Source organism: Chaetura pelagica, unplaced genomic scaffold (genome assembly GCF_000747805.2).
Source record: "Chaetura pelagica isolate M959 unplaced genomic scaffold, ChaPel_1.0 scaffold90, whole genome shotgun sequence".
Lineage (NCBI taxonomy): Eukaryota > Metazoa > Chordata > Aves > Apodiformes > Apodidae > Chaetura > Chaetura pelagica.
The window spans coordinates 4,717,513-4,730,301 of NW_009953496.1; the positions used below are offsets into that span (position 1 = coordinate 4,717,513).

A 12,789-nucleotide genomic window follows, 5' to 3' on the forward strand; every position below is an offset into this window, starting at 1 on the left:
GTTTTTGAAACAGTGCTCTATCATAGCTTAGCTTGAGTAGTTGTTTTATTTGCCACCAGTCCATCTACCCTGTATAGGGAGGGACCCTGCATCTTCCCTGTCCTCTCAAAATGTTTGCAAGTTTGGGTATTTTTTCCGTAGTCTAAGGATGGAAGAGGGTTGTGCCTGGGTGGAGATCCTTGTCAAACATCCAAAGTAGACTTAGGCATAGGTAGCTGAAGAAAGAGGGACTGTGGGCTGAACTGGTGATCAGCTTTTGAAGAAATGGCAAGGACAAGGGTGGAAAAAGCATGTGAGGAAAGGTCGTTCCCAGCTAGAACCCATTCACTAGTCTTGATAGAACAGTTTGAAACAAGTGGATCAGGATTTCCAAATTACATATGGACATTACAACATTTTTGCTGTTATCAATTTGACTGCAATATTTGAACTGCATTGAGAGTGTTTCCCACACCATCAAGGCTGGCTGCTTAAAAATACTAGGTATTTCTATTACTGTAGAATGCAAAACCTGGGCCTTCTGCTATCATATCACCATTTGGCACTTCTTAACCTCAGGGCAAGTACCTCCCCAAGGATAAAATGTGTTTAGAAAAATGCATCAATGAGTGTAGTCAAGCACTTGGAGAAAACATCAAAAATCCTTAATGTTCAGTTTGAAGACCTTTTTGGTCCCAAGTAAAATGCTTAATTTCATAGGCTGTTTTAACTTGAAATATGACACTTTGAAAAAGAAAGCAGATTGAAAGGTAATTAATAAAGAATATCTAATCATAGTCAGAGTTGAGACATGCCAAAAGACAATGAAATAAAATGGAGTAAAAAATAATGATAAAAGAGAGAAAAAGATTTCACCTTAAGACTTAATCAGACTGAAAAAGACATTAAGAAATTAAGAAGGATTTAGTTAAAAATTATTTAGTTAATACAGCTCTCCTGTATGCAGAATACATGCTAATATGCTGACATGACTCTGAATTAGCTGCCGTTCTTACCATCTGTAGCTACTCCACTGGAACAGTTAATTTAAGAGTATTTTCCCAACTATGTATTTGATTCCCTGCATGAACTTAGGTTAGGCAGAGAAATTCAAGAACCCTGCTTTTCAGTACATTTTCACAAGATATTTAATTATGCTGTCCAGAATTTGTTGTCATTTAAAATAAACCTTGTTGCAAACCAATGCAAGCCTGTGTTATGAATAATTTTATTATAGAATAGTTTGGGTTGGAGGGGACCTTAAAGATCATATAATTTGACCCCCCCGTATGGGCAGGGACAACTCCTACTAGACCAGGTTGCTCAAAATCCTATCCAACTTGTCCTTCAACACTTCCAAAGATGGGCAACTATTCACACTAAATTAAGGAATATAACAAATCCTTTAATCTCATGCCATGATAACAAAGCTACTTATTTATCTCCACTGTCTTTTTCCTTTCTCAGCCACACGGTGATCAATGGTTATTTTGTATCTTCTTCCAGAACACTGTTGACTTCATTGCTTAATACTGGACCTGATGATAATTATTCTACTAGGTAAACTCCTAACTGTACTAGAAACTCATTCATTTGATAAAAGATCCACATTGATAGTTACTTTTTTGGGATCTGTCACTTATGCAGTCGTTAATCCATCTAAGATGTATTCCATTGTTGCACTAATTTTTAAATCAGAATGTTGTGTATTAATGTGTCAAAACTCCTTTAAAAAGTCTAAATATATTATTTATCTTTCACTGCCTACCTACAATCTAATCAAATATTTATATCAAGTGTGTTTAATAAGGACTGTAAGGACTCTTTCTCCAAAAGAGTAATGATTGACATGAACTATATTCCTAGCTTTTTATTCACTCTCAATTATAACCTGTATTAATAATGACATTCTTTTTCTCAGAATTATTGCCAGGTTTCACTAGTCAGGATTAAATGGCTTTTTAAACACTGGAATGATATCCCCAATATTCTGGAAATTCCCTATATAACAGCGATTGCATAAAAATATCATGTCAGATGTACCTTTTGCTATGTTTCCCAAGAGCAATCTTGCTGGGCATTCTGATTTTAAAATGTTAATGAGATACATTTTAACATCCATTTAAAATAGTAACTATAGTTAATTGTCCAAGTGTAAGCTTGGACAAAAAGGACACCTCAATGTATAACTGACACCTATTTTAAGGTAAGTCATTAGCAGCATCGAGACAGATTTGAGGACAGGTGACTATTCCCAGAGCAACTCATGACTCTGTGGGAAGCCTGCGCTGGAGCAGCTTGCTCCTGAGGGACTGCACCTCGTGGGAGGAACTAATGTTGAAGAGGTTCATGAAGAACTGTCTCCCATGGGAGGGATCCCATGGGGAAGCAGGGGAGGACTGTGAGGAATCCTTCTCCCTGAGGAGGAAGGAGTGGCAGGAACCACCAGACTCTGAACAAACTCTAAACCCCATCCCCAGTTTCCCTGTGCCGCTGGGGGGAAGCAGGTACAGAAATTTGGAACAAAGTAATTTGGGCTTGGGAAGAAGGGAGGAGTGGGGGTAACGTATGTAAGCCCTGCTCTTTGTGTTGTCTGTGTCCTGTGTGCATCTGATTAGTGTGAAATTTAATTATTGTTTTTCCCTAAGTTGAGCCTGGTTTGCCTGTGACCTTAGTCAGTGAGTGAAAACCTCCCTGCCCTTTGTCTCAAATCTTCGGCCCAAACCATGACATAAGTGTATCTTCCTGACTGTCTACAGAGACTATTTATGAAGAGCTGCACCTTTTCTCAGAGTTAGAACAAATTTAGAACCTCCTTCTGCTGCTAATGTAGAAAATCAGAGTTGCAATATTCAGTGAGAGTTCTCAGAGAAAAGAACGGTGATATTACATTAGAAAACCTCTTAAGTTGATTTTACCTGTTCTCACCTCTACAAACCCAGAATCACTGATTCATGTGTCCTCATGGCTTTTTCAAAATCACTTTTGTGCACCAAGGAGGACAATGGATGCTGGCAGCTACATACTCACTGTGTCTCTGGGGTTCATGTTCACTAGTGCTAACAAACAGGTCTTGGATTTACCTCAGAGATCGGTACTGGGACTGGTTCAACATCTTTGTTGGTGACAGGGCTGATGGGATCAAGTGCACCCTTAGCAAGTTTACCAATGACACCGAGCTGTGTGGTGCAATTGACATGCTGCGGGGAAAGGAGGCCATCCAGAGGAAGCTCGGCAGCCTTGAGAGGTGCACAAACCTCATGAAGTTCAACAAGGACAACTGCCAGGTCTCCATCCTTGGGAGATGCATTTTTTCCTAGTGTTTTTTGTGTTACTATATCTCTTTGCTGTGCTTCATAATTTATAATTTACAATTATTACTCTCATCCTCTCTTTCTCATTTTTTTAAATTTTATTTTATTTTATTTTTTTAATTTAATTTTATTTTTATTTTATTTTATTTTATTTTATTTTATTTTATTTTATTTTATTTTATTTTATTTTATTTTATTTTATACATTCACTTCATACCTGAAGTAGGAGGGCTTTTAACAACACATGGGCATACTATTTCTAAATTATGAATCGTGGCTTCCAGACATCTCATAAATTCTTGTTAAACAACTTTCAAATTGCTTTCACAATTTGCTGTCTGTATTTATTCTTCCTAATCAATTATTTCTCCTATATTTTTTTCCAGGATTGTAAAATTCACTTCTTTGAAGTACCAAGTATATATATTACTGTCCTCTGTTTTCCTATAATGAATGTAATTAGATCCACTGATCTGTTCATCTTTATTCAAAGTAATGAGGCTCAAAATAAAATTACCTTATGCTAAGTTCAATCACTTTTGTTAGATAATGATCATCTATCATTTTTAGAAACTTTAATGATGTTTTACCACAGACTGCAGACAAGCTCCAGTGTAAGTCTTTAAAACTGAAGTCACCAAGAACAATACAACTTTTCTCTCCAAACAATAGCTTTAACACAGATAATCATCTACCACAGTGCTACCCTCTCTTCTTTTACCTACTTTTTTTTTTTTTTTTTTGTTAACATGTATTATCTAATTAGTTTTAAAATCCAGTCCCATAAGCATCCCACCATGTTTTTGCAGTATCAGTTATATCCTATTTCTTCTCAGCAGTAAGAATTTCCAGTTCCCTAGTTGGCTACCCAGACTTGTAGCACTGCTCTACAGACACAGGAAAAATAATTCATTTGCATTCCCACTCTCTTCACAGTTTGTTCACATCTCAGCTGAGTTTGAATTAAGAAATACTACAAGCTGTTCTGTAGAGAACTTCAAATATTGTCCATGGCCTGTATGACCTTAGCAGCAGATCCATCTCCTTTAATGTCAGTGAAAAATCTTCCTTTAACTTCAGGGATGGTTGAATTAGACCCCAGCAATCCTGTTTTTCCTGATTTGTCTTATTCTTTCACTCTGCCAATGCCAGCCTGTTTTAGCTGCAGGGAGGAAAGTGACTAAGGTGTTTATGCTGTGATTAATGCCTGCAATCAACTTATATGCTGAGAGAAACTTCAGAAGTGTTGTTCTGTCAATCTTTCTGATCCCTTAAGCAGATGATAAGGCAGATAGACTGCCCAGGAGATGTTGTGGTAAGAAAAGCAAGTCAGGAAGTCACATGGCGTTCACTGGAAAATGTGTATGTCCACTTCACTGACAAAAGCCACTGATCATGTTCTCCTTTTAGTGGCCAGACTAGCTTTAAGAATCTCCTAAAGATTAGGAAAGGGAACAGAGGAAAGAAAATGACTCAACAAAAAAAGAATTGCTTCTATTAAGTGTGACAGCTGATCCCATTGGCTTTGCTATTGGTTTAAATATTTGTTCTAAAATGGAAATTATATGCATGGTGCTTAATTCTGCATGGTTTGATGAAAATGTTACTTTGCATAAAATCAGAGCTGTCTCCAGGAACGCACTAAATCACCCAAATCTCCCAAGCAAATTACCTTTTAAGAGAATGTATCGTTTTGCGTGGTCCCAAGGGAGAAAGTAAGCTTTGGTAGAAGAATGAGGAATTGTATTATGTATTATGTAGTAGAGAGGAAAAAGAGAAGAAAAAAGTAAGGCAGTCAAAACTAAAACAAACATTATTTTTAAAGTTATTTGAGGTGACCAAGGTGGACTCACTGGCTACTTAACTATTTCTCACATCATAACCCATCACAGATTCTCAGATTTTCACCTGAAGGCACACAAGTACTCAAGGCATTCCGTACAGCAACATGTGACTGATTTTCCATGAAAATGTGGTCAAGAGAGCTTGAAGGGAGGCAGAGAGGAGACTTTGGGATTCCAGAAGCAAAGCAAAGCTGTGGAGAGCCAGGTAACTTCATCTAAGTTTGCACTGACATAATGAAAAGAACAACTGATGTGCAGAGAAAGTTCAAACTCAGGCTAGGAGAAAGCATTTGGCTTTATAGCAGTTCTTCTTGGATGTTGTCTGTCTGGGACAAGCCACAGTTCTTGTTACTTCAGCAAGTAAGGCTGAAGAGCAAATGAAAAAAAACCCCTAAACTCTTACTACAAAGAACTGTGCACTGGAACAAAACTTATGCACCTCTGAAAGGTGAAAAGGAAGCCAGGTTACATCTTTTGGAAGCTGGGTTATGTTTTCTGAAAGCAGGCATAGGATTTTTCATGGCTGAATGCAGAATGAAAGGTGCCTGAATCCTCCTCTGGCTACTATTATCCTGTTCTTCCCTCAGCACAGACCTGACAACAAATTTTAGGTGGACTCTTACTCAAACTATGATGACTCCCAAAGCTTGATGTAAAAAGGGGAAATTTCTCTTATAGCACTGCCTGGAGAGAATACAGTTAAAAGTCTGGATGAAGGATATAAATACTATTATTTTTCATCTCTAGGAATAAGTAAACTTATACAGAGTATCATAGTATATTCCTCTGGAATATGTGAGAAAAGATGCTGTCTTGAGTCAGGCTGGGTATAGGCAACAAAACCCTGCTGCTTTTTTTCTGTTACCCTTAGTTAAACTTCAGTGGCACCCCTGGAGGCTTCTACCCTTAGGATAAGAGAAGTAGCAAATTATTTCGCTGCTGGTATTTCATCATGATACAGATGAAGTTGTGGTTGTAAATGAATTCCCACAATGGAGGTGTCTCTCTCCTACAATGACATAAAAGATCACATCATTCTTAGAATTTAACAAAGTAGAATAATTCCCTGAATTCCAAGTAGATTAGACAAACATTCCCAAACGTGAATAATTAATAATAAAGAGAAAAATTGGAGGTTAGAAAAGAAATGTAACTGAGTTTCCTGGCATGCCCTGAATACTCAGCATAAAAGCAAAGCTATTTAAGCTCTCTATTTATATATTAAATTTTTTATATAGTTATGCATTGTGAAACTTGGCATATGGCATATAAAATGCATGCTGAAGAAGTCTTTTTTAAGTCTTTAGATGTAAAATACTTGAAGTATTACTACTTCTGAAGTGACTTCTGATTCTGTTTGTACACGCTGTGACAGTGTTTCTTGACCACTTGTTCATGTGTGTCCTAGTTTGAGCCAGGATGAAGCCGATTTTCCTTTTGCTGATTTTTTTTCCCCTTCAGTGAGCTTTCTTTTAACTAGCAACAGTGTGTTCTGCTAGGTTGATAAGACAGTGGAATGTTTTTCTAACTACTGAGGCTTCAAGGCCGCACCTTCACTCTGCCGGCTCAGACACTATGGGGAGAACTATGACAACCCCGTAGGAGGCTGAGTTAGACAGACAGCAAAATTGGCCAGAGATATTCCTTTCCATATATCTACGTAAGCTCAGAGGAAGGTCAGTAGATCACGGGAAGACAACTTCCTTCCTTCTTCTTCTTCTTCCCTTCTCTTCCGTCCATGGCCGGCATCAGGGAAGGACTCTCTTTATCCATCACCGTCAGCCCTTAGGCTCGAGCTCTCCTGACCCTCATCACTCTCTGCTTTCTCCAGCAGCAGCTCTGGGATTCCTCAGGACATCTTCCCAGCTGAGGGGAGTACTGTGGGAGTTGCTGGGGGTGCGGGGAGGCGAGAGGCTTTTGCCTGTATCTGAACATATTTGTATATCATTGTATATATTTTCTTGTATCATTCATTAGTGTTTTAATTAAAGCTGTGTAGTTTAGTTTTCAATCCAGCCAAGTCTCTCTCTTTTTCTCTCTCTCCTTCTCTACCTGGGTGGGAGGGGGAGGGGATCGAGAGCATTGTTGTTGGACCTGAGTCAGACAGTGACAATGTGCCTCTACTGGTCTGTGAACAGAAGTACTGGAGTTATAAAGTAAGTTATATTCCTTTTCTATGTTATTTTTGGTGTTTGTGGGTTGTGGTGGTTTTTTTCTTTTCTTTATATTTTCCTCTCTAAAAAAAATTATTCTCTTGTTCTGCAGGGGCACTGGAAAGGTGTGGAGACAGGATACTGTCTGGAAACAACAGCTCTGGATGAACAAACTGGGGACCTTGATTGTTTTTGACCTTTAACAAAGACCTCAGGTTTGGTTTTAACTTTTAGATACAAATACTGTCTGTATGGATAGAGATAAAAATACTTCTTTCATTCTTAAAACAAAATTTTTTAAGTGATTGCTTCAGAAGTTTAAAAAAAGTTTAATTTCTTCTTAACATGAGCCGTTCTGACAGTGCAGGGCAAACTCAGCTCTATTGGATCTCTCTTTTGTTCTTGCTTCAGTGTTGAGAGCTGTAGGGATTTCATATCTGAGAATTTTATTTTAAGACTGCATTTATTTTCTGTTACTTTTTCTAAATAACTTTCATTTCTCGCATTCAAATTTTTAGGCAAAATCCCAATTTATTCATGAGGTGAAATGAATAGATTTTAGCTGAAAACTCAGTGACTAAAGTTACTAAAAGGACTACTTTTTTTTTTTTTTAATTTTTGGGTACCCAAAGAGGGGATCACTTCTTAGGATCTATGAATTGAATTAATCTCACCCAACTTCTTCTGCCTAAACCAGACATTTAATCAACAAGAACACATAGTAACAGAGAAAACATACCTGACAAATCTATCTTGCACACTCACTAAGAATGCGATTCCTAACCTCACCTATCTAAATACAGCAAAAAGTAAAGCAAATCTGCTAGCTCTGGAAAGGACAGATAGAAATAAGGGTCACCAGAGGACTATGCATTCCAACAGTGTAGGGGACTTATTTTAAGATTTGTGAATCTCCATCAGAGATGCTTGTTTTTCTATGCTGTCTATAGAATGAGATTAATTCCTTCACTAAGGCCATGAGACTGTGAGGTGCCCAGGAAGAGCAAAGGAGGAGCCAGAAACGGGATAACTTGGCCACCAGGGAAGGCAGGGACAAAAGGAAAAAGGTGTTATCAGGTAAACTGAAGAACACTAGAACATAAGGTTGTGAACCATATGAGAAAGCACAAGGAGTAGGAGAATATAATGGACAAGAGGCTGTGAGAAAAACTCATTGATATGAAAAATATCTAATAATAGGTATAAGATAGGAATAAGTAGAAAGCTAGAGGGAAATCATGAATTATGCAGCTGATTCCCCTTTCTGATTAGGAAAGGAAATCTTCAGGGGTGGAATGTCAGCTCCTCACAATTTAGGAGATAGCAAAGAGTCTCTGAAATCCCATCCAAGCAGTGGAGGGAAGCTTACGTTTTGTGCAGGTATTTTATTTTTTATTTGAGATGACAACAATAAAAAATACAAAAGGAAGACCACAGAGCAGCTGGCTTCCCAGGAAAAGTGAAAAAAGTCAGCAGCCAAGTAAAAGTAACAAGTGCAGGAGTCATTTTAAACTCTAGATCCCAATTAAAGTTTAGAAGAAAATTTTCAGGTCCCGTAAGGGAAGGTGGCAGGGGAGATATCATTTGGAGTTGCAGAAATCATGCAGAAAATTATATGAGAATGGTTTTAAAATGAAGTGAGATAGAAGAGATCTCAGTGCCAACCTTTACATATGACACAAGCAGTAAAATGACAGAATTAAAAGTAATTATAAAATAAATAAATAACTTCTTATAAATATAAATTACTTTCTTATGAAAGAGGAATTAAATATCTTGCATCATATAATTCTTACACCCATATTCACATTAATTTGGGCTTCAGGAGGACTACTCATCATTTCTGAAATATCCAGATTTAGTCTGAAATAGTCAAACTAGAATGGGCTTCCTCTGCTTATCAGGAAGGAACTAACCTGAATCACAAATGTTTCCAGAGGGAAAAACTGAGCAATAAAAAAACTTATCCTGAATGGAAATATGCATGTACAGTAAAGGCAAAAGCTGAGGCTACTGTTGCTACTGATAACATAAAACAACCAAAAATGTTTGCTCTAGAGACACACAAAACATAATCTGCTGGTGCCATTATTTGTGTCAATACAAGAAACGGAATAAGAGAAATTGAAATGTATATCAGATTATGTGTGTTTATGGATTGAAGTGAATGTTTCTGTACTTTGACTGAGATGTTTACATTTTTGAGAAGTAAATATTAAATTAGGTGGTTTTTGTTAGCTGTTTAGTGAACACTGTATTGTACATATGGCAAAACTAGTGCCACTGGCCAAGAATACAGAGAAACATTGCCTTCCCAGAAACGTGTGTGGGGAGATGAGGGAGAATAGATGCAAATAGCAGTAAATTTCTTGCATTTAGCTTTGGGTGCAAAACATTTTATACAGATCACTGTGCTAAAACTAAGTTACAAATGCAATCTTCGGTACTGTGTGTAATCAGTGTTTAGGGCTTTTTATTTTCTCAAATAGCTCCATTTGCTCATTCGGACAAAGATTGTGCCATTTCTGTCAATCTCCTGCTGTCATGAATTATACACATTAAAGTAAACTGTAGATTAACCATCTACAAATTGTGTGGAAGAAAATTTACCATTTGGAAAGTCTAACACAGAAACATTACTGCTTCTGTTTCTATCAGTATATTATAATAATTCAGATACCCTTCACTTTCTGCATTACAATCTCAAACACACCTGCAGATGTTGAGTTTGTCATCCTTTATTCCTTGTTGAACCCGAAGACTCACCCTTTCTTTTCCTAAGAAAAATGATCTCCCTCTGGAAAATCAACAAATGGAAGTGAAGGTAGTTTATAAAAAAACAAGAAAATAATGTTTTCTGATACAATATTTCACTTTCTGCTGCTTATCACTATGTTCTTGTTTTCTTGGGAGGAATGTTACCTTTGCAGAATTTACAAGTCTAAGTAGGGTTTATTAATTCAAATTCACTGAAGTTACACTCCTCATAAGTTTAAGGATAGGGACAGAAATAATATTTTTAAGAAGAATATTTTCGATCAGTGATAGCTGGTCAATGGCATGTACTATAGAGAAGCACAAGTGTACTAGTGATCTCAGCCACGAGAGGCTGGTAAATAATTATAATATATATTTTGGGCTTTGTTTTGAAAGGCCAAATTTATTATCACAGCAAAAAAATAATCAGATATAACAGATATAAGAATTCAAAGTTGCTTAATAATAGTGTTTTTAAATACCATGTGACCTGCCATGAATTAAAACACAGTAAATTATGCCATCTGTTTCTATTCAGCTTGTTAAACAGCTCTCAGGGATTGATGAGACTAAAAAGCATGGTAGATTATTTTGATTCTAGTGTAGCAGGAAAGTACATCAGCTATTCCCTTCACCTGAGGGAGCCAGAGATCCTTGTTCTGCAACAAGTCGTGGTACTTTGGTTTCTCCCATGGAATCAAGTGAACATTGCTTTCAAGGAGCTGACAGTTACTTGATCCCATTTGGTAATGTCTACTATTTCAAAGGGTATAATTTTCCTAATGCTACCATCCATTTATCTTTGATGTCCTGATTCTGTCAGTGTTTCTTGACCATCCAGACTTTTAAAAGATGGAATGCTCGTTTTAGTGGCAGAATATTCAAAAGATACTCTTACCACATTTGTCTGCTGATTTATCTCAGCCCCTAAAATGGGCAGGGAGAATCCATCCTATATTGAAAAAAAAGCAGGAAATTGCACCAAATGTCAGACTGACTTACCACAGGCCATATTTAAACAATCATTATTTTGTAAAGAGTTTCAGTAAAATAGAAAGCATTTTGAATCTTACTTTCAATTTATTTTTTTCATTATTGGAGTACATGGAAGTCATTGATAGGAATTCCATCATGCATGGCACTGTGCAAAATACAAAATATGGTCTCTTCCCCAAGGAATTTAAAATCCAGGAGTAATACAACAGGAAACAAATAGAGGCAGGGGAGTCAAGGAAACAATGAGTCCATATGGAACTGAGAGTCAAGAGAATAAATGATGATTTCAACATAGCTTATAACTGACATTTTCAGCATAAGAACATTTTTAAGAGGATTAGAGGAATTGTAAATCAATATCTTCATATAAGTTCATAGGAGCGTGTGTTTAAATATTTAATACATTGACAATAGTAATTGTAACTGGAAGAACAGAGATGGGAGTCAATAGATGCAGAAAGATAAATGGTAAATTGTTAAAGAAAAGATGAGTAGTTTGCATTTGATTTGATGGTTGAAGAGATGCTTGCAAGACCTGTTGGACTCATGGGGTATGGAACAGCATCAGCTTTCCAGGTGGGTGTACATGGAGCAAACTTGGCAATATCAGAAAAGAATGTGCTACTGTGATGCAGATGGGAAATTATTAGTGCTTAGGTAAGAGTTTAACCTTGTGGATGAGTAAATCAGACTATGTATTAAGGATGTTCCTCAGGGGTCAGTACTGGGACCAGTGCTGCTTAGCATCTTTGCTGGTGGAATGGACAGTGGAACTGAGTGTACCTTCGACAAGGTTGCTGATGACACCAAGCGGTGTGGTGTGGTTGACACAATGGAAGGAAAGGAGGCCATCCAGAGGAACCTTGACAGACTTAACAGGTGGGCCTATGCCAACCTCATGAAATTCAATAAGGCCAAATGCAGGGTCCTGCACATGGGTCAGGACAATCCCAAGCATAATTACAGTTGGGCAGAGAATGGATTGAGAGCAGCCCAGAGAAAAAGGACTTGGGGGTGTTGGTTCATCAGAAACTCAATATGAGCTGGCAACGTACACTTGCAGCCCAGAAAGCCAACCATGTTATAGGCTGCATCAAAAGGAGCATGGCCAGTAGGTCAATGGAGGTGATTCCCCCTCTACTCTGCTCTCAGGAGACCCCACCTGCTATGTGCAGTTTTAGAGCCCCTGTCACGATCCGTGACCTATTATATCTCCTTTTTGGAGTGTATTAACTTATCAGGATTTGCTGAGAGATCCACACGTGGGTATTGCCTCACACAGAGGAGACAGGGGCTTATGCCCTGACTTTTTTGAGTGAATAACTTGCTCAGTGCTTACTAATATTTCCAACGAAATGCATGGTTTATTGTGGGGAAAACAAAGCAATTTGGGGCAGGAGGTTCAAAAGGAGTGATTACAACACATGAAATATATACAGGTACACCTTAGTTACACACCTTATTTACTTATTTAAGTGAGGGAAGGAGGGGGGAGGAATATGCCCGACGCAGTTCCCGTATAGGGTCGCGATTTGTGTGCAGGTAAGGTAGGATTGTACTTTCCCCTATAAGCTGGGGTAGCTAGAAATATCTCACCACGCAGCGGCGCAAAGCGCAGGTCGCCCCCCCGCCCCGTAGCTGCGGCGCGGCTGTTTGTAGACCCTGGAAACTCGGCGGTTTCAGCGGCTCCGGGACTTTTGGCAGCAGCGGCGGCGGGCGGGCAGGTGGCGGCAGTGAGCGGGCAGG

General features: G+C 38.1%; 1 protein-coding gene across 1 annotated transcript in view; it reads right to left on the bottom strand.

The window, feature by feature from the left end:
- Window positions 1-12,789, bottom strand: part of LOC104390118 (vesicular inhibitory amino acid transporter-like) — a 28,032-nt gene that overhangs the window by 6,522 nt on the left and 8,721 nt on the right. The window contains exon 2 of the mRNA XM_009999215.1: window positions 3,063-3,218. Within this exon, the coding sequence (XP_009997517.1) occupies window positions 3,063-3,218 (156 nt within the window). The remainder of the gene's footprint in view (window positions 1-3,062; window positions 3,219-12,789) is intronic.